Genomic DNA, 23,354 nt, shown 5'->3' on the forward strand with positions numbered 1-23,354 from the left:
TCATGAGACTATCACTGGATTACTGTGATAGTGATACTGGTTGTACAGAAGACTATCACTGGATTAGTGATACTGATACTGGTTGTACAGGAGACTATCACTGGATTAGTGATACTGATACTGGTTGTACAGGAGACTATCACTGGATTACTGTGATAGTGATACTGGTTGTACAGAAGACTATCTCTGTATTACTGTGATACTGATAGTGGTAAGTGTGCTCACCATGGCAAGAGGCGGAGGCAGTGGTTTGGTTTTAGATTGGGCGCTGGCCTTTACGCTGACAGATACTCCATCCTTGTTGATTTTGATGACTGGCACCCCAGTGAGCTGAACTTCAACAGGACCCTTCAGTTGTTATAAAGACGGCATCATGAAGAGACACAAAATAATGTGTTCAAATATGGATTATTGGAGACCAACTGAAACATACTTTGTTATAGAAACAGTTTGTGGTGTTTCTGCTCACCTTAGGCAATCCCAACTTTTTCAGCAAAGCATTAACAATCAAATTAATCTGTTAAGGGGAGAAGAGAGGAGGTGGTGAGAGGAGGAGCATCTTTCTTCTCCGATATCTCCCTAACCGGTCTGTCTATCTCATTGATCAGTACCGTTGTTTCACCGCTGCTGCCTGCAGCGTTCTCCCTTAATACTGACAGTCACTTAGACACAAAGTTACCTTTAAGGAGGTGTCAGGTGTTTTTCAGCTGTTCTTACCTGTGGAACGGTCAGTTCAAAAGGCCCGTGGTCGTAGAGCGCCTGTCCGGCGCTTTTAAACAGGTCTTCAGAGACGCCAACGTAAGCCATCCGGTTACTATCTTTATCTGTGAACACCGGCACTACACCTGCTGCTGGTAAAGCAGGCCTTGTGTCACCGTAGTACACCACACCCTGAAACACAGACAAGAAAGTAGCAGATTATGGAAATACTCAAGTGAAAGACACATTTTACACAGAAACCTTGCACACTGAGTCCGATGCATGTCGGAAAACATTCTTATTTTGTGCTATAGCCTAATTATATTTTGTATAATTTTAGGTATCTGAGCACGGGGGACTCGTTCACTGCCATGGCTAGCAGTTTTAGGTTGGGCATCAGCAGTGTAGGGAAGATTGTGAGGGAGACCTGTGACCAGATCTGGACACTTACATGCCAACTCCAACAGAGGACATCTGGAAACAGACGGCGAATATTTTGGACTCAGTGTGCAAGGACCTTTACTGTGAACAGTTTTATAGAATGGAAGTGTTTAAAGGGGTGATAGAATGCAAAACTGAGTTTCTTTTCATAGTTGAATTACGACAGTTCGGTGGGTAAAATAGGCATACATAGAACCTCAAAGTCCGAATGACACCTGTTTCCTCTGCAAATCTCACAATTTGGAACTGCCGCTGAAAACAGGTGAATCCCAACGAAGCTAATAGTTGACATCAACTCAGTGGCTGTACCTTAATTGGCTCTGGTCTGTACCTCTGTCATGCCCCAAAATGTACATGCAGACCACTGGTCTGAGACCAGCTGGTGACTGAATGTACGTCGCTAGATCTCACACACTAGTTTAGCTGCGAGCTGCTCTGTGTACTTTCACGGGAATTAGAAAGAAGAAAGTTTGGAAGTTTTTTCAAGGATATTGAAAATGAACCACGGTCGTGAATTGTTTTCCCCAACATGGATCCTCGGGGAAGAAGGGGCTTTGGAGCCACCAGGACGAGACATGAGAAGAACATAGTAGTTACAACTCTGTCTGTGTGCCTGTGGAGCTGAGACACTGAACTAACTGGAAGTGGAGGTTTTTTATGTCCCAAGGTTAACATTACAGCAACACTAGTGGTTGTAATGAAAATGACGAAACTTTGCATTGGTGCGTGTGTGTGTGTGTGTGTGTGTGTGTGTGTGTGTGTGTGTGTGTGTGTGTGTGTGTGTGTGTGTGGGAGAAACACTGGAGGATGACTAAACTGTAACTAAGCTGTGTCTCTGGTGCTTTGTACAGTAACATTAGTTGATGAGTTTATGTGTCGGAGCAGAAATTAAATTTGAAGCCAGCCGGGGATATTTTCTCGTGCCTCGGCTGCTCCAGCCATTCCTGCTCCGGTGGCGGCGCTGCCTGCGGCCGCTGTCCAGCCGCTTGTTTGGAAGTCTATCGGTAACGTTAACAGACAGTAAGTGAGTGTAATTATGGAAAGCCAAAAAATCAAAGGGAAAGGTGGCGCTGAGAAGGCCAGACTTAAAAGTAAAAAAAGGGATTGTGTTGCTGCAAGAGTGTATGGCTGCAGCCTGGAGATCTCCCGTCTCATGCACTCCCGTCTCATGCCTCCCATCCAGAGATGTTCACAAGTCATTCGGGCTGTCCGAATCTGCAGACTCGTTTATAACTGCTTTATATGCACTGGCTGAAGCTTGTGAGTACGGGGCACTGCGCGACGAACTGTTGAGAGACAGGATCGTAGTAGGCATCAGAGACAATGTGCTTTCACAGAAAATGCAGATGGAAAGCAGGCTGGATCTGACAAAAGTCATTAATATGGTCAGACAAGCAGAAGACATTAAATGGCAACAAACAGATCTGAGAGGAGACGCCACACATGCTACTAAAATTACAGTGGATGCAGTGCACACTAGGAAAGCAAAACAGCAAGCCTTGAAAAATAAAAGACAGCCAGCTAAACAGCACAAAGACAAGCACGAAGCACAAGCAGGAGCAGAGCTTAAGTCATGCCCTAAATGTGGTCATTCGCATGCTAAATTCCAGTGCCCAGCAAAGAACGCAGACTGCCACAACTGTGGTAAGAGAGGGCATTATGGCAAAGTGTGCAAGTCTACCAAGAGTGTGAGTGCTGTCACGGAAGATGACGACATATTCCTGGGAACTATTGATGCAGGAGAGGATGCATGGACAGTTGACTTACAAGTAAGGCATACTAATGTGAGATTGATACAGGAGCTGACGTTACTGTCATACCAGAGCAGGTGTACAGACAGATATGCAGTGGCACGTATACATATACGTGGCCGTATACAACCTCACCCCAGGTAAAAAAAAATTTGGTGATAAATGCACCTCAGTTAGCCTCAGACTGGTAGCCAGAGTAGATAGCATAGACTTGGACTCTGTAAAACATCAATACCCAAAGCTGTGCAGCAGGTTAGGTTTAGTACAGCAGCAGTACACAATTAAGCTCAGACCTGATGCCAAGCCTGTGTCTTTGAAAGTGCCTCATCGTGTCCCACTGCCATTGATGGGGAAAGAACAGCAGGAACTCCAGCGCATGGAGCAGCTAGGAGTCATCAACCGGATCGAGCAGCCGACAGAGTGGCGCTCTGGCATGGTGGTCGCACCAAAGAAAGGATGAAATCCGGATCTGTGTCGACCTCTCTCCCCTCAATGAAGCGGTGTGCAGGGACAAGTTCATCCTCCCGTCTGTGGACCAGATGCTAGGCATGCTATCTGGAGCAAAGATATTCACAAAACTGGATGCCAACATGGGGTTATGGCAGATGCCATTATCAAAAGACTGTGCCCATTATACCACTTTTATCACCTCATTCGGGCGCTACTTCTTCAACCGCTTACCATTTGGTATTGCCACTGCTCCAGAGCATTTTCAAAACCGGATGGTGATGAAAGTGACGGAAGGCTTAGAAGGAGTCGTCTACCACATCGACGACGTCCTTATTTGGGGTTCCACACAGGCAGAGCACGACACAGTCCTGCAGAGGGCACAGGCGGCTGGCATCACACTGAACACAGCCAAGTGCGAGTTCAGCAAAACCAAGGTGAAATTTCTTGGATACATCATCTCAGCAGATGGGATAAGCCCGGATCCAGAGAAGAGACATGCCGTACTTGAGATGGATCCGCTACACCAGTGTTTCCCAACCTTTTTTCCATGACTAGGACTCATGTCTAAGAAAACCTGAGCCCCCCTCCGAAACCGAAGTTGAGGTAACTCTTGAGATAGAGCCTTACTTTCTTTTTTGATACAGAGCAGTTATCAGCACTTTGACGTTTCTCCGCCATGTTTCATTCATAAAATAGTGATGCCGAGGATACAACAAAATATATAGTTTTCATACAGACTTTTGTATACATAATATATTCTAGTGTATTATCATAATTTGTTTAACATATGCAAATAATTTGTTTTACCTCAACCTCAAACCCGGTGGCCGGACCCCAGGTTGGGAACCACTGCGCTACACAACATCACTGAGCTCAAGAGCTTTCTAGGCATGGTGAATCAACTAGGCAAGTTTGTGCCCAACCTGGCTGAAAAGGATAAAGCTCTCAGAGACCTGCAAAAAATAACCTGTGGTATTGGGGGCCTGAGCAGCAGAAGGCATTCACCAGCCTCAAACAAGAGTTAGCGTCCACTCCAGTCCTGCAGTTGTATGACCCAAACAAAGAACTGAAAATCTCGGCCGATGCCTCGTCATATGGGCTAGGTAGTGTACTTCTGCAGAAATGCCAGGGGACCTGGGTGCCAGTGGCATATGCTTTCAGGGCACTCACAAGCACGGAGCAGCGCTATGCTCAGGTGGAGAAAGAGGCGCTGGCCCTGACCTGGGCATGTGAAAGATTCAAAGACTTCATCATCGGTCTCCATTTTGGGAGCTGGAGACTGACCACAAACCCCTTGTGAGCCTGCTGGGCGGACAAGCGCTGGATTCCCTCCCACCTAGAATACAGAGATTCAGGATGAGACTCATGAGATACAGGTACACAATCATGCACGTCCCAGGGAAAAGCCTCACTACAGCAGACACACTGTCACGGTGGCTTGAAGGGTGGCGTGACTGATGGAGATGGCTTGATGGAGGAAACAAACATATATGTGGACTGTGTAATGGCAAACTTACCAGCAAGCGAGGCTTACCTGTCCGAGATGCGGAAACAGCTGGGTACAGACAGCATGTGCACTCGGGCAGCATGGTGGCCCAATGGTTAGCACTGTGGCATCACAGCAAGAAGATTCTGGGTTCGAATCCAGATGGTTCCGGGCCTTTCTGTGTGGAGTTTGCATGTTCTCCCCATGTTTGCGTGGGTTTCCGCCGGGTGCTCCGGTTCCCCCATCAAAAACATGTACTAGGTTCTTCAGTCAGTTCCCTTGATCAAGGCACTGGCTCAGATCTGGAGTTGGTCCCCGGGTGCTGTGATTGGCTGCCCATTGCTCCCTTGAGGGATGGGTTAAATGCAGAGAATGACTTTTGCTACATGTATGTGACAATAAAGTACCTTTTAAAAAAGAAGTGATGAAGTACTGTATCGAGGGCTGGCCAGATCGCAGCAGACTGGATGTGCTAGTGAGACCCTACTGGACAGAAAGAGCTGTTCTCAGCACTCAAAATGGACTGTTATTGCGGGGTACTAGGCTAGTTATCCCTTCAGTAATGAGGAATAGAGTGCTAGAGAAAATTCATGAAGGGACCAGGGCATAGTCAAATGCCGGGAACGAGCCAAGCAATCTGTGTGGTGCCCTGGGCTAAGTAGCCAAATAGGAGAGCTGGTGTTGAAATGCATGGCATGCGTTAAAGAACGTGCCAGTGTGACTGAGCCTCTTATGCCTTCCAAGCTACCTGATAGGCCATGGCAGAAGCTAGGGGTTGATTTGTTTACATTGAAAAACAAAGACTACTTGCTTGTTGTGGACTACTTTTCCAGGTATGTGGAGGTGGCCCAGCTGAGCCCGACAAGAAGTGTGGATGTGGTAAAGCACCTCAAGTCAATGTTCACCAGGCACGACATAACGGAGATTCTAGTCACAGACAATGGGCCTCAGTTTGCGGGGGCTCACGTGACAGCTTTCGCCACAGAGTATGAATTCGAGCATGCAATGAGCAGCCCCAGATACCCTCAAAGCAACGGCGAGGCCGAGCGTGCTGTCCAAACCATCGAAAACCTGCTGAAGAAAGCAACTGACCCCTACCATGTGCTGCTGGCTTACAAGAGCACTCCTTTGAGCAAAGGCTTCAGTGCAGCCCAGCTGCTTATGGGGCGCCGCCTGCGCACAACAGTGCCAGCTTTCCCGGCAGTGTTGGAGCCAGTCATCATGAATCCTGTTTTGCGTTAACAGTCAAGGGTGATTACTGTGTGTTCGCAGCTTAAAGGGCCTCAAAGAGTTCATATTCGTTACTGAAATCTGGTCTCAATAGAGTTCACAGGAAAGAAGAGTGTTAAATAAACACTAAAAAAATGTGTTATAGTAGACCAAATGTTTCACAGTGATACAAAAGTGAGATTATGCAACCTGGTGATAAATATGTAGGTCACAGTCTATTGCTTTTCAGAAAGGGAGATGTGGTGTGATCTATAATATTGTTACACTGCCGGGGCACCAGGGGGCAGTACGAGGCTATTGGAGGGTTGTGTAGCAGTGTAGTTGGTGAGAGAACAATAAAGTAAGCCGTGTGAATCTAGCCTGCTACATCTTTATTCCTTATTTTAAGAACCCAATACGACAGTCTCAAGTCTTTGAGCTTGAGTCCAAGTTAAGTCTCAAGTCTTTAAGGGGCAAGTTCAAGTCAAGTCTCAAGTCTTTGAGGGGCAAGTTCAAGTCAAGTCTCAAGTCTTTTGCCACAAGTCCAAGTCAAGTCTCAAGTCTCCATCTCCATCTGATCTCCATCCCTAACACTGTATTGTTAAATCTTATGAATTCAAAGCATGTCCTGTAGCTACCATCCATACAGTAGGGATGGCTGACGCGAAACTGACGTTCCGAAGCTTTGTCGAGATCCCGAAGCCCAGAGTTTCGAAACACTGATCCGAAGCGTGATTCAAAACACCCATGTCATGTGACTACGGCTAAATGAAGCTTTGGAGTGTTTCACAAGTGTTTCGACAGGTGGCATGGTCCGCCGAATCAGCGTTTGATTGACAGGGTCTGGAACAGACCACACAATCGCACATCTGTATAAAGTGAAGTCAATACATCTGACCTCTTGGGTTTTTGTGACAGGAGTTTGATTTTCAGATAGTGTATTTTTGGTGAAATAGTGACATTTATAGTGCGATTTGTTTAGTTATATTTAGGCTTACATTTAAATTTACACATTGACTGATAGGCTAGAGACAGACAGAGTATACATACAGTGACACATTAATAGATAGATAGATAGATAGATAGATAGATAGATAGATAGATAGATAGATAGATAGATAGATATATAGATAGATAGATAAATAGATAGATAGATAGATAGATAGATAAAAATGGAAGCTCCGTTTTCATTTTTATTCAGAGCCACAAATGTCATCATCAGGCCCATCATAATCAACATCAACACCAGTAGAAACACAGGACAGTTTATGGGAACGTTTTAATGATAGTGTCCGTGAAACCAAGATGATACACAATGCTACAGCTGATGCCACAGTGTGTTGTGTATTGAGTTATGGCTTAACCACTAGAGGGCGCTGTAGTCCACAGTGCATTGTACTGGATGTTGGTAAGAGCCGTAAAGAAGAAGAAGAAAATAATAAAGAAGGAAGTTTACAACAAGTTGATGCTAGCTCGACGGTCTCGTCTGTTCTGGAGTGAATAATACAGAGACATAACAAATTGGCGACGAGGATGGCGACTGCCGGTGTGCCTCTTCCTGCGTTGTTCCTACCATGCGCCGGACAACCTACTATTCTGTTCGATATGTGGATGAAAATGTTCGGGAATTACCTGCTCGCTATTCACGCGGAGGGGTACGACTGGCCCGACATGAGGAAACGTGCAATTCTCCTACACTGCCTGGGCACCGAAGGCCAACGTGTATTTTATACACTCACGAATGTAGGTACAACCTATGATTCAGCAGTGGACGCACTGCGTGCACACTTCAGTCCAGCAATAAACATTGTAGTGGAACGGCACAAGTTCAGACAGAGAGTACAGAGATCGCATGAGACTGTAGCCGAGTATGTGGGCGCGCTACGTGAGTTAGCTACAACGTGTGGATTTGCTGGGAACACAGATGAAATGATACGGGACCAATTGATTGAGCATGCTAGCTGTGTGAAGATACGTGAGAAACTGTTAGTACAAACTGAAACAGATCTCACTCTGGATAAAGCAGTAAAGTTGGCGTGTCAAGTGGAAGCAGCTATCGGACACGCCCAGACTCTAGCTTCCGAGCCGCATGCTCCAGTGCACGTGGTGAAGGTGAGACCAAAATGCCCATTCAGAAACAGAGCAAAGAGCAGTCACCCCATCGAGCCTGCAGCAGCACTGAAACAGGATCAAAGCTGTTTTAGATGTGGATCAGCAGCTCACCTGGCAAATGCCCAGGACTGCCCTGCAAGGAAAGTGACGTAATGTGTATGTAAGTCCAAGCAAACCACGGCCAAGGTAGGAGAAGTGGTTATTCTGGAAATGAACACAGTACGAATGATAGAAAATGGACAACTGGATGACAAAATTACATGCACAGTAGCCATAAATACAAGGGCAACTTCCCGTACTGTGGAGCTAGTGGTGGATACGGGATCGGCTGTGTCAATCATTCCTGGGCACTTCTATAGGGCGAACTTCAGTGGTGTGCCGCTTGCTGAACCAGAAAAAAGGCTAGTGACTTACACCAAATCTGATGTTCCAGTGCTGGGTTGCCTGCCAGCTACAGTGAGGTATGCAACCATTACAGTACCAGCTACACTGTACGTCGTGAAGACAGGCACAGCTCTGCTCGGAATGGACTTGTTCAGGGCACTGAGACTTTCTATTGACAACAACATGGTGCTCTCACCTGCGGGCCCAGTGACAGAGATCAGAGAGATCAACGCCGGATCAGTGACTGGAGAGAAGTTAGGTCTTGCTAAAGGTTTCATTCACCGTGTGAAAGTTAGGAAAGACGTCCAGCCTGTTCAACAAAAACTGCGGAGACTTCCACTCTCTGTTAAACAAGCTGTCTCTGCTGAATTGGAGAGACTGTTAGAAATGGATGTGATAGAGAGGATTGACGCATCCCCATGGATATCACCCATCGTTGTCACACGACGAAAGAATGGTTCAGTGAGAATGTGTGTGGACTTACGTGAACCAAACAAGGCTGTAGTGATGGACAGTCACCCACTTCCTCATATGGATGATCTCTTCTCTGAAATGCGTGGAGCCACTGTGTTCTCAGCCATTGATTTGGCAAATGCTTATCATCAGGTGTTACTGGCAGAGGAAAGCAGAGATATGACTGCATTCATAACTCACGAAGGGCTCTTCAGGTTTCGTCGGGTTCCATATGGGCTGTGTTCTGCCCCAAGTGCGTTCTCCAAGATGATGTCTCTGGTGCTGAAAGATCTCAAGGGGGTCCAGAACTACCTAGATGATGTCATAGTCTATGGCACAGAAAAGGTGGAGAATGATCATAACATGCAGATGGTGCTTGCTGCACTAAAGGAAGCTGGCCTCCAGCTCAACAATGAAAAATGCCACTTCAACCAGACCAGCCTACGGTTCCTTGGACACACCATCTCAGCCCAGGGTTTGCTGCCAGACACAGATCACCTCAAGGCTATTACAGCTGCTCCAGCGCCTAGCGACGCCACCACACTGCGCTCATTCCTGGGGCTCACAGCATGGTATGCAAAATTTGTGCAGAACTATGCATCTCTGGTAGAGCCCATGCGAGACTGCCTGCGTGGCGACACATTTCAGTGGACAGCAGCAGCACAGTCCAGCTTTGACACGGTCTAGACTCGCATTGTAACCAGTTCAGCGCTGTCAGTCTTTGACCCCAGCCTTCCTACAATTGTGTCTACAGATGCTTCGGATTATGGTCTGGGGGCCATACTGACACAAATGCATCCTGATAACACTGAGCGCACAGTTGCTTTTGCCTCACGTTCACTTACCCCTGCTGAACGTAAATACTCCATTGTAGAAAAGGAAGCGTTAGCCTATGTGTGGGCAGCGGAAAAGTGGAGGACTTTCTTATGGGGGACAAGATTTACACTGCGTACAGATCACCAGGCTCTGACCAGACTGCTACACACAAAAGGACTTGGACGCGCAGGGATGCGTATTGCCCGGTGGTCAGCCAGACATCTGTGCTTCACGTATGACGTGGTGTATCGTGCAGGAGCACAAAACTATGCTGCGGACTGTCTCTCCTGTCTGCCTCTCCCATCAGAAGAGAATGCAGAGCCAGTGACTGAGCCTGAACTTGTAGCTCTGCTGGACACAGAACTGAAAGCTCTCTCTGTGAAGGACTTCGCTGTGGCATGTGAGGCATGCCCAGAGCTTACTGCCATCAGGGCACAGATGAGAAAGGGGTGGCCTATAACAGCAAAGTCCCTACCGGCAGGGCTCAAACCCTACTTTGCTACTAGAGATGAACTCTCAGTCCAAGATGTGACAATATACAGGGGCCCTCACCGACGGCTAGTGCCTGTGGCCCTGAGAAGACAGCTGGTGGACCTGGCACATGAAACCCACCAGGGTGTTGTGCGCACCAAGCAGAGGCTACGTGACTTATACTGGTGGCCCGGCATGGACATGTCGGTGCAGGACAGCATTAGTGCATGTGTGACATGCCAGATGAATGATAAAAGCGCTAAGACGCATTTTGCCCCGCTTCAACCAGTCTCCCTGCCAGACGGCCCATGGCAGAAGGTGGGAATCGACATCGTCGGACCGTTCGAGTCAGCAGACTGGGACTGCCACTATGCCGTGATACTGATTGACTATTATACAAAGTGGCTGGAGGTGGCTTTCACGCACTCAATCGGCCGTCACTACTTTCCTGTCTACTGTGTTTGCCCGTTTCGGCAACCCCAGAGAACTCGTTAGTGATAATGGGACACAGTTTACCTCGAACGAGTTCGTAGAATTTCTGGCAGTGAGGGACATTACACACAGGAAAGTGTCTTTGTATTATCCACAAGCAAGCGGAGCCATTGAACGCTGGAATCATGTTCTCAAAGAGTCACTTCTTACTGCCGAGCAAGAGAGGAAACCATGGAAACCATTCATACAGGACTTCTTGCTCACGTACCGTGCAACTCCACACAGTGCGACAGGAGTGTCACCATATGAACTCATGTTCAACAGGAAAATGCGCACAAAGGTGAACATCGGTCCAGCAAGCAAACCTACTCTGCTGACAGAGAAGCAACTGCGCAACCGTGTCACCTCTAAACAAAAGGCATCAAAAGATTACACAGATGTGAGGAGAGGTGCACAGGTACCAAAGATCAAAGAGGGAAGCATAGTAAGAGTACGGAAACCCTTCCATGTAAAAAAAGGACTGTCAAAGTTCCATAGACCTGCCAGAGTGGTACGGAGAGCTGGTGCAAATGCATATGTGCTGGAAGATGGATGCACCTGGAACGCTACTCATCTCTCGCTAGTCCCTGACAGTGTAACGGACACCATTGACAGTTCTGTTCCAGTACCTGTGCCGGAACCTGCACCAATGCTGGATGTTCCAGTACCTGAGTTGGGACCTGCACAACGGCTGGATGGGGACATGCGGATGTCTGCCAGGGTCAGGAAGAAGCCGGCATGGCTTAGTGATTATGTACATTAATCCTTCTCATGGACTTTGGGGGGAACTAAGAGGGAATAATAATGACAATGAAAGTTGTGAAAAAAAAAAAAAGACATTGAAAATGTCTGAATGCTGTTTTGCTAGTGAAACGGTTTGCTTAATTTCACTTATGTTTAAAACTTCTGTTAGAAGTTTGATAAATGTAATGTTGCATGCTATAACAGTTAAATTGATACTATTATTGGAAAGAAGAGGATGCTAATGTTAAGTAGAGAAAAAAAAAACTTAAGTTTGCATTATATTACAGCTGAGGTCTAGGTGAGTTCAGAGGCGGCTTACTCATTTTTATTTTACCTGGTAAGCTTTCTAAACAAGAGGGGAAATATGTTGTGTATTGAGTTATGGCTTAACCACTAGAGGGCGCTGTAGTCCACAGTGCATTGTACTGGATGTTGGTAAGAGCCGTAAAGAATAAGAAGAAAATAATAAAGAAGGAAGTTTACAACAAGTTGATGCTAGCTCGACGGTCTCGTCTGTTCTGGAGTGAATAATACAGAGACATAACACAGTGGAAGTGAAAAAATACCTCCACTCTGCATTTTTGCCCAGAACTCATGATCTCCTAACTTACTGGAGAGAGCAGTAATCTTTTCTCATTTGTATGCCCTTGCTAAAAAATATCTTTGCATGCCAGCAACATGTGAGAGGATTTTTTCAAAGGCTGGAGAAATTATGGGTAAAAAGAGCTGCCTTCCACAGCAGAGAAATTCATATTTTGGAATAAAAATCTATAAAAAAGTGAGACAATGTGGCTTGATTTTTTATTAATATTCATTTTTCATGACCAAAATAACAAGCCTTACAAGCTTCACATATTACAAAAATACAATCATAATTTTTTTTTTTTTTAATGGCTTGTTGTCAAGGTTGTTTCAGATCAACACCTGCAAGTGACCACTAGGTGTCATCGTTGAGACGGGTCTCGGATTGTTTCGAAGCCTCGACAAAATATGGCACATTTGCTTCAACTGTTTCATTGTTTCACGAAGCCTTGATCAGCCCACCACTACCATACAGTACAGTATCAAAATCAGTTGTAGGATAACTTTATGGGGTCTACTGCAATGCAATCTGAAGAAACACAAATTAAGAACTTGTATTTTTCAATATTTTGGTATCTGCATCAAAGAATACATGTTTGCCTCTGTTACTAACTGGCTGTAAAGCCCAACCTCATCATGCATTACATGTTTCAGTGTTCAAAGTTAATACACCAGCCATGGTGCAAACATGTGAGAACTGATCCGTACTGCTATTTAACAACAATCTGGTGAAATATGAACCTAAGTCTGTCACATCATATGGATACAACTATAAAGATTAAATGTGCCTTCCCAGCATTAGTACAACACTTTGCAATGGTTAGCTTGTTACCTGTTACCTGATATATGCTAAATGTAATGTCTCTTTCACTAAAAAAAATGGCTAATGTCAAAGTGGAAATCAAGAAAATAGTGGCAGCGCCACACCAGTTACAGAACAACATGCATCTCAGTGCCAGTCCAAATTACGCACAATAAGCAGTTTGAACTCACTGATGTAATGCCATTTATTTTCTAAGTTATTATGCTCAGTGAAACTGAGTCCAGCGCGAGGGAGACCCGACTCAGAGGAGGAGAGGTTAGTGAGGCCAGCGTCTCCACGCAGGTGATGGCTGAGCCACGCATGGATGAAATAATGAAATAGTAAATAGGACTACAGAAACAGAAATATGTGGAGAATCAAGATAGTCAAGATGGCCCAGTGTTTAGTGAACCGGGTAAACCTTGTTCACTTAATAGCCTACAAATCATCCACGCATCACATGAGTTTGCCCTCCCGACTAAATGTAACGTCTCTTTCACATTAGCAGGTGAGTTACTGATCTATCTGGGTGCATTTTGAGATGCCTGATGAAGTTAGACGTTGATCCGGCATCACTTATCTTGGTGCCACACACCTTGCATGTAACTGTTGGCTTACTGCCACTGTTTATGAAGTTATTGAAAGCAAAACTAATGACAAAAGGCACAACTCCGGGAGGACTTGGTGTCGCCGTCGTCAATGCATTTTTGATGTGAGTGCGCACATAAGGCATAATGCATGCGTTATGTTGCACATTATAGCAAAGGGCAGGGGACATGCAGCTCATCATACATTTCCCCAACGTATATGCACCAATAAAAGAAAATAGAAATACATGAATGAATTTAGATTTAAAAAGAAATAATTGCATGAAAACAGGTTGTTGAAGAGTCTCGAAGCTTGAGTCCGAGTCAAGTCTGAAGTCTTTTGGGTGAAGTCTGAGTCAAGTCTGAAGTCTTTTGGGTCTAGTCTGAGTCAAGTCTGAAGTCTTTCGGGTCGAGTCTGAGTCAAGTCTGAAGTCAGCTGTTTGTGCGACTTAAGTGTGACTCAAGTCCGAGTCTCAGACTTGAGTCCCCATCTCTGCTCCCGTCTCATGCCTCCCGTCTCATGCCTGGGCTCCAGGCTGCAGCCATACCCGACTCTGTTACTGTGCTGTGTCCCCCCCCCGTGCCTTTTTGCTCTGCAGCTTCATTCGTTGTAAACCAACCAATCAGCGCGCAGCTCATCTAAATATTCATGAGCATACTATATAAGGGAGAAAACCTCTTGTTTCATTCTAGGGCTATTTAACAGGGTTTCATTAGGGCGCATAGAACAGCACCCGGGCTCAACCAATGTTACATACCCCATTAGGAGACCTTAAGGAACAATGTGAAATACCCTATAGAATCATTCTATCACCCCTTTAACATGTCTGTCTCTTACTGTGAAAGGCACGTCGAGGCTGTTGGACGTCACCGTGACGTTTCCGCTCAGAGAGTAGTCAAGGTTGATTTTGTGGTCTTTGCTCAAAGTCCTCGTCATGGCGACGCCCGCCAACATGGTGTTTACATTAGGGACAAGATTCCTAATAGCAGGACAGAACTGCAGACAGACAGACAGACATGTTAGTATACACAGTCTGCACCTAAACCTGCAGGTTCAGGACTCATTGACCCGGTTGGGTTCTGTTAAAGACTGAAGGAGGAACAAACCTGGGAGGTGAATGCAAACCTTAACGCTGCTGTGAGAGCAGTGTTCACCACAAACCTGAAACACAATGAGAACATCTGATCAATCAATCAATCAATCAATCAATGAAATATGGTTTATCCCCAGAACTAAAGACTCAGCTGATTGGTTGTTTTACCCCAGGTTATCCACACGGATCCTGTCAGCTCGGGTCTTACAGTAGTCATCTCCAGACGGTATCTCGAGACTCAGACGTCCTCCGGTTTGGATCAGTCTCACTCCGATGGTGACGCCAACATTTTGTCCTGTTACGACAGCCGTTCCTCTGAAAACACATCAAACATAACTCAGCCTGCATTCAACTTCAGAGGAGTGGAAAACTCAGCGCCTCGTCTCTTAAACCTCGATGACCCTCAAACATGGCTGGAACACTGGAACACTGTTTGCTATGTTTGGTGGTGCAGGTTGGCGCAGTTTGTTGTTGTTGGCGTTTGTGGAGCCTGGGCTGTCTACAGAGAACGTGTTTTTTTACAGTGTGTTCAGGGGACAGGCAGCTAGCAGATAGTAAGGAGATGTTTTTTACAGTGTGTTCAGGGGACAGGCAGCTAGCAGATAGTGAGGAGATGTTTTTTTACAGTGTGTTCAGGGGACAGGCAGCTAGCAGATAGTGAGGAGATGTTTTTTACAGTGTGTTCAGGGGACAGGCAGCTAGCAGATAGTGAGGAGATATTTTTTACAGTGTGTTAAGGGGACAGGCAGCTAGCAGATAGTGAGGAGATGTTTTTTACAGTGTGTTCAGGGGACAGGCAGCTAGCAGATAGTGAGGAGATGTTTGCTGTATGTGACAAAAAATGTTGTAGCCTAAAAAACGTGTGACATCACTTAGAGCACCTTAACTGATCATTAATTATAACGCAATTGAGGGGTTCCAAGATGGCGACCGTGTAAGGTGTCTTTTCGAAGCGCTGCTGCACGAAATTTATTAAACGTGGAAAAACAGTAATAACTGAATGTTTAGTATATAACCTACCTGAACTTGGTTTTGTGACGACCTGCAACACCTAAATGCCAGGCTGTGATAGGAAAAGAATGCTCAACACTGGAAAAAAAAGTTCTGAAGCTCCGCCAGGTAACGTCTTGATAGCCTCATGTCATGATTATGCTAGCACCATGTCAACAGTAGCAGTCGTGTCAGAAGAATTCCCTCCGTTGCCTGTTACCCCGTGCAAATCCCCTGCTGCAAAAAGGCCCTTTTGGAGGAGAAAGTGAACTCTCACAAGATAACTTTGTCGTATCTGCCCTCTATAAACTCATAAATGAACGAGCCGACTCTTGAAAAGCTGGTTAACGAAAATTCAAAAAAAAATAGATGGAAATTTATTGAAAATAGAGGGCTAAAGAAAACGGTGGACTTTGTGTGTGGTGAAATCAGAGATACGCAGACGAAAGTGACAAATGTTGATTCCCGTCTCAAAGAGGAGAAACTCAAAGTGACTAAACTCTTAACCCTTGTCTCTGAGCTGGAGTCTTACTCCAGACGGTGGAATCTGAAGCTCTACGGCATTCACGAGAGCCAGAACGAAAATGGGAAGGAGAAAGTTGTGGAGCTGTGTCAGGTCATTCTCCCAGACGCATTGCTTAAACCTGCTGAGGCCATCGACATTGCACATCGCCTCGGGAAACCGAATCAACCCAACACCAAACAGTCCAGCACCAGGCCGAGAGCCATCATCATTCGGTTCGATATGAGGTCTTACAGAGATGCACTTTGAAGGCTGCAAAAATCACCCCTTCTTGCGTGACAACAAGCTACGCTTGGTCAAGATCTGTCACAACCTGTCAAAGAGGCCAGGATGACGTTCTGGCCAATAATAAAGAAAGCAAGGAGTGAGGGAAAGTCTGCTTACTACGTCTGAGCAAGGGCTTTCGTGGATGGGAAAGAGTTAACTTAACTTTGGATCTTCTGTCTGCAGCCGGTTGGTTGAATATGCTAGCCTACTGAGGCTTGTCAATCTTCGTTTCTACCTCTGGTGGATAATATGACCACTTAGTTAGATGTCTGTGTTCATCCACTCCAGAAGTTATTTTGTTGGGAAGAAGAACAGGCTTTGTAAGTTTGGTTATATTGATGTTTGCCATTTATTATTACTGTTTTTCCTAGGGTTATAATTAGGCCTAGACCTACTATACGTGCAGTTTGCTCAGTTTGTCAAATTCTGATTCTTGTCTCTTATCTCAGAAGTTTACTTTCTTAAAACTTGTCATTGTCTATAGTTTCTTTAAACGCCAGGGGTTTAAGAAATGTTACAAAACGTAAAGCATTATTTTTATTTGGTAAACAGCAGAACTCAGATTTATGTTTTTTCCAGGAATCACATTCAGTCGCAAATGATGTGAATTTTTGGAGAAGCCAATGGGGGAATGATTTGTGGTTTTCTCACTGTAGTGAAAGGTCAGCAGGTGTTTTGACATTGAAACATAAGTTCAATAGTGCTGTTTTACATACAGACACTGATCCAAAAGGGCATTTTATTTGTCAGGTTATTGATTGCAATAAGATTATTTTTATGATTCTGAATGTGTATGGGTATAATACCAGTTCAAAGAACATACAATTGTTTGCTGATATAGAAATCAGACTTCAACATTGGTTACTTAAATTTCTGAATTCACACATTGTAATGGGAGGGGATTTTAATGTTATTCTGAATCTTTTAGTTGACAGATGGCCACATGCCTGCACTAATTCTAGAAACACTTATTTGAAGCGTTTTATGGAAAAATTTGATTTAATGGATGTATGGAGGGTGAAGTTCCCAGATACAGTCATGTTCACTTGGAATAACAAAGATAATACAAGGCTATCCCGTATAGACTATTGGTTGGTCTCTAACAGTATTAAGGAACAGTATATTTCAATAAAGGTTTTTCCATGTCCTCTAAGTGATCACAAATCTATATCCATATCTATTAATATGTTTCCTTCAGATAAGGGTCGTGATGCAAATTATTGGAAGTTAAATAACTCGCTCCTTGGGTATGATCAAGTGAAGACCTACATTTCTCAGTTAATTTTGTGATTTTTTTAGTAAAGCCAAAGTTGAAAACTCTTTTAATTTAAATTGGGAGTTGTTTAAATATGAGTCGCCAAAGTTTCTACGACAGTTTGGTAGTAATCTAGCTAAACTTAGGATAGCAGAAGAACAAAAAGTTATCAATAGTATTTCCCTGCTCTCTCAGTTGTCTCCAGACTCTTTAACAGAAGAGAACAAAATAGACAACAGAGCTTGGACAAAATGTACAAAAGGAGGGCTGAAGGTGCTTTTGTTAGGTCACGGAGACGATGGTTAGAAGAAGGTGAACAGAATTCAGCTTATTTTTTAAGTTAGAAAAATATCGTGCTAAAACGAACACTATTAATCAGCTGAAAATTGATGGCATAGTAACTGACGATTCAAAACTTATTTCAAATTTTTGCTCCTCCTTCTACAAGAATTTGTATACATCAAATTATTCTGAGAGTAACACCCAAAGTTTCTTTGATTTATTGAGAGATATTCCCCAACTTAATGAGTCAGATAGAGATATTTGTGATCTCCCTTTATCCCTAACGGAGGTCAGTAATTGCATAGGGCTTCTTAAAGACAATAAATCGCCTGGTACTGACGGGTTAACTTTTGAGTTTTACAAGTCATTTTCTTTGCAGTTAGCTCCCTTTTTACTGCAGGTGTTCAATGAAAGTATTTTAATCAACACATTACCTTGGAGTATGTCTCAGGGCTTAATAACACTCATTCCCAAACCTCGTAAAGATGTACTTTGTATTGATAACTGGCGCCCTATTTGTTTATTAAATAATGATTACAAAATATTAGCCCTTATCTTTGCTAAAAGAATTAAAATGGTACTTGCATCAATTATTGACGAAGCACAATCAGGGTTCATACCTAACAGGCATATCTCTGACAATATTAGGTTGGTTCTAGATATACTTGATTACTCCCATTTAATTTCAGAAAACAGTTTTATTTTTTTTCTAGACTTCTTTAAAGCCTTTGACACTGTGGAGCACAATTTTCTTTTTCATTCACTTAGGAAATTTGGATTTGGTGAATTCTTTTTCAGTGCCATCAGAACCTTATATAACAATGCTAATTGTTCTATTAAGCTTAAACATGGTAAAGTTATATATATTATTATATAATTATAAGTTATATATATGTAAAGCTATAGATAAACTTCTCTTTGACTTTGTTTGGAAAAACTGCACTCATTATGTAAGAAAATCTGTTCTAATGAATGAGTACTGTAAAGGTGGCCTTAATTTTTTGGACTTTACTACTTTAAATTATACTTTTAAAATCAATTGGATCAGACGATACCTCAGGTGTCCGACTTCTCTATGGAACTTTATTCCCCATTACATCTTTTCTTCGTTAGGTGGTCTCAACTTTCTATTGATCTGTAACTATAATATTGATAAAATCCCTCTCAAACTTGCTTCCTTTCATAAGCAAATGTTATTGGCCTGGTCTTTAATCTTCAAACATAATTTTAGTCCCCACAGATTTTATATTTGGAACAATACATACATTTTATTCAAAAATAGATCAATTTTCTTTAAACATTGGTTTGATAACAATATTTTGTTGGTCAGTGAATTATTTAACCAAGATGGTCAACTTTATTCTTATTCGGAATTTCTTCAGCAGTATGGTATTCCTGTTACTCCTAGGGAATTTTCGATTGTTTTCGATGCTATCCCCACTGGTGTAATTGCACTTTTTAGAGGCTTTAAGGCTCATGGTAATCTCCCTGTTTTAGGTAATGTACTTGATACTGATGTTGGTAGAAGTTGCTTCTCTCCACATGGCAAGAATATCAACAAAATAATTCGTCAACTTTTTCAACATGACATCATTAGTACACCCTCTTCTTTATCACACTGGTCCAGCTTTGTTGGAGATATATGTTGGGATAAGGTCTGGCTTCTGCCGCAGAAGTTCTTTCTGACTAATAAAGTCAAAGAGATTTCTTTTAAAATGCTTCATAGGTTTTACCCAACCAACCACTATTTACAGAAACTCAAAAAAGACATTAATGTAAACTGTACATTCTGTGGAAATCAAAGAGAGACTCTTGTACATTTATTTTGGCTATGCCCTCATACTAAACTACTTTGGAGTAAACTATCTCGGTACTTAGCTGATCTCATTTACCCTGAATTCTCCTTGTGCTGGGAAAATGTACTTTTTGGTTTCATTAACTTTGACACAAATCTCACCTCTCAATTTAATGTAATCAACCTGATTTTAATTTTGACGAAATTTTACATCCATAAGTCAAAATTCCAAAATAAAACACCTAACTTCATTGAGCTGTCCATTCACATTAAACATTATATACATACTATATCCTGTTGCAGTAATAAGAAAGCTGTTAGAACTCACACACTATTTGTACTTTTCAAATGCTTTATGTAAATTGAGTTGTTTTCTTTCTTCTTTTTTTTTTTTTTTTCTATTATTGGTTGTATCTCCCCTGGCGTACTTGACCTGTTCGTATTGTATACATTTGTGACTGTATACTTGTTATGTGCTCAATAAAATTATTATAAAAAAAAAAGAAAATAACAATAATTATAACGCAATTTGAACTTGTAAGATGATGTGGGAGTTCCTGACACATGGAATATGAACTGTGGTTTCATACGTACTGAAAGATATTAAAAAAGCAACGATTGGTTCCTCTTTCGATTTCTGCGGTGATGTTCAGGTCCCTGAACTCAAACTGAAGACCTGAACCCGGCTGGAACCTGACCACGACATTATCCTGGTCCACATCCAGATGAGTTAATGTCAAACTGTGGAGGAGCAAACACAATATATAAATATGCAATCATTAAAAACAAAGAAACTAAAGATAATGATAAACTATAAATAAGAAAATATAAATAAAGAAATTATTTAAAAAAGGGGAATACAAAGAATATAACAGTAATAATAATAATATGATAATTTTACCTTTTAATGTGGCACGTTAACAACTGGAAATCCTCAAAAGGTTTTTTAACCAGCATCTTCAAAAACTTCAGACCAAAATCTTTCACTGCAAAAACACAACACAAATACTAGTCCAGTGAAAACACAGAACACGCTCTAGATATGAAACACACACACACACACACACACACACACACACACACACACACACACACACACACACACACACACACACACACACACACACACACACACACACAAACAAAACACAAATACTACTCCAGTGAAAGCACGTCTCTAGATATGAAGCTAAATGTTGGTCATCTTCTCTATCATCATTCCTAGCTGCTGCAATTTTCTTCATCTTCATTTTAGATTTGTTCACTTTTTGTTTCAATTAATTAAAGTTTCATAAAGCCCTAAAAAGTCTCTAAAACACTTCCTCAGCCACCTTCTCTTAACCTTATGTTTATGACACAGGGATGAATCAGTGTGTGCTTCTCAACAGATCTTACAGAACTCCGTCGCTTTGTTGGTGATTCTCACTTTGAGTCCGGTGGGACCGTCGGCAGTGATGGAGGAACAGAGGAAGAGCAGGAAGAAGAGGAAAACACACAGGAAGTCATCCTGACAAACAGAAGAGACACACACAGGACATGTTCAACATTAAAGGGTAACATCGTTTTCTATGCAACCTGGACTCTATGTGCCCATGTTTTAGTGTCTCAACAATCTTTGAAACTAGTCTATTAATATCTATTAATAACTATTAATATCCTGAGTACCCGTCACCCTGGACGTCTCCTTGTTACATGAGACGTCTCCTTGTTACCTGAGTAGCCAGGTAGGTAGGTCAGTAATGCCAGGTGTATTAATGAGTGATGTCACTGAGGGAGTCGCTGAGCAAGGAGACTAGAGCGGCGTTAGCGTTGTCGGTGTGACAGTATCATTTTTAGGAGACAGAGAGAAAGAGAAAAGAGAGAGGGGGGGAGAGACAGAGAGACAGAGACAGAGAGAGACAGAGAGAAAGAAACAGAGAGAGAGAGAGAGAGAGAGAGAGAGAGAGAGAGGGTAGGACATAAAAGATACAACTCTGGGCAGAGTCCCTCTCACCTCCGATCCAGTCAGGCTGCCCAACCCCACAATAGACAACAGACACCCCAACTCAACAAAGTTAATACACAAAGAGTCCACACCAGAGCCCAGCCCCCTCATCGGCAGACCAACCAATCCCGGCACAGTGGAGCCCAACCCAGCAGAACCATGACCAGGCCAGCCCAACCAACCAGAGCCCAGCACAGCAAGGCCCAGGCTAGCAGTACTCAGCCCAGGAGAGCTCAAACCAGCAGACCCCAGCTCAATAATACCGAACCCGGCCAAGCTGAACCATGCCCTCATGCAAGGACCTCCAACACCACAAGTACACATGAGGAGAGCACTCTGCTGGACAACTGCCACTGCTGTGGAGCTGTACAACACCACCCAACCTACTCAGACATACTCCAAGGTAATAAACACCCAGTCTGTACCGACATCGGAGAAGTTAGGCAACCGCTTCAACTCATCTTCCAGAAATTAGGCTAAAAAAAAAAAACGGATAAGAGAAGAATACCCATATGTATTCATTTGTGACTATTTCTTTCTTTTTAACTTCTCTTTCAATGACTCAACCAAGAATATACATAGTATACATGACAATATCATTCTCCATAACTTCCTGGAATATCCAGGAGCCAAAAGTCTTAACTCTGACTTTCTACTCAGTATCAAACACCATGACATTGTTGTTCTATTGGAAACAGATTTAAGTACTCACTGTCCCTCAGGCTATCAAGAAATTATTTTACCATCTTTAAAATACAAAAACATAAAACGTGGCAGAGAGTTATAATTTGGTTTAAAGAATTCCTGACAACATATCTATCTGTCAAAAAGAAAGAACTCACTCGAGTGTGGTTGAAGCTGAATAAAGGAAATTACCTGTACATCTGTGCAGTGTACGCCCCACCTGCAGAATCCCCATACTTTAAAGAAGAGTTCTTCACTGACCTTAACAGCCATTTCCTGGCTCAGGACAATGTGCTACTATGTGGGGATTTTAATGCTAGAACAGGTTTGGAAAATGAAATAGTCGAAATAAGTGAGAAAGATAACAAATTCATTACATCACCAATCTTGTAAAATCAGATGAAATCTAGACACACCCCTGACTCTGTCATTAATAGAAATGGTAAAGAGCTAGTGCATCTGTGTCGAGGCCTAGGCCTGTACTTTCTGAATGGTAGGATGACATGGTTCACATACTGCTCAGCTCTTAGGTCTAGTGTAGTTGATTACGCAATTACTGACATGGACCCCTCCTCCATCAACGCATTCACTGTAAGACCACAGCTACCACTTTCAGACCACTGCCAGATAAATGTATATCTGAAAAGAACACAGGAAATACAAATTATAGACACTAAAAAACTTGTATATCTCAACCTGTCCTATAAATGGACACCAGTGCAGCTAACTGTGTTGAAATTACTAATCTTATTAACAACTGTTTAGTAACAAGATTCACACCAAGTCATGCAGATGTAACTATGGCAGTAAATCAAATAAATAAACTATATCACAGGATCGCCCTCAAAGCTAATCTCTTGAGGGGTAATCCTAAACCCAAAAACACAACCCACAAAGAAAAATGGTTTGACAAGGAGTGTAAACTGATGAGGAAAAACCTCAGAAAAATCTCCAACCAAAAACACCGCCAACCACACAACCCAGAAATTAGAGAAAACTGCTGCAGCAAACGTAAAAGAATA

At 43.2% G+C, this 23,354-nt stretch overlaps 1 protein-coding gene across 1 annotated transcript in view; it reads right to left on the bottom strand.

Annotated features, from left to right (window-relative positions):
* LOC114570243 (bactericidal permeability-increasing protein-like) overlaps window positions 1–21,759 on the bottom strand; it is a 24,683-nt gene extending 2,924 nt beyond the window's left edge. The window contains exons 1-10 of the mRNA XM_028600489.1: window positions 21,658–21,759; window positions 21,060–21,171; window positions 20,566–20,650; window positions 20,259–20,405; window positions 14,721–14,867; window positions 14,566–14,620; window positions 14,297–14,455; window positions 718–891; window positions 470–517; window positions 226–348 (exon numbers count right to left, since the gene is read on the bottom strand). Of these exons, the coding sequence (XP_028456290.1) occupies window positions 226–348; window positions 470–517; window positions 718–891; window positions 14,297–14,455; window positions 14,566–14,620; window positions 14,721–14,867; window positions 20,259–20,405; window positions 20,566–20,650; window positions 21,060–21,171; window positions 21,658–21,759 (1,152 nt within the window). The remainder of the gene's footprint in view (window positions 1–225; window positions 349–469; window positions 518–717; window positions 892–14,296; window positions 14,456–14,565; window positions 14,621–14,720; window positions 14,868–20,258; window positions 20,406–20,565; window positions 20,651–21,059; window positions 21,172–21,657) is intronic.
* Between the last annotated feature and the right edge of the window lie 1,595 nt (window positions 21,760–23,354).

The sequence above is a fragment of the Perca flavescens genome, chromosome 15 (genome assembly GCF_004354835.1).
Source record: "Perca flavescens isolate YP-PL-M2 chromosome 15, PFLA_1.0, whole genome shotgun sequence".
Lineage (NCBI taxonomy): Eukaryota > Metazoa > Chordata > Actinopteri > Perciformes > Percidae > Perca > Perca flavescens.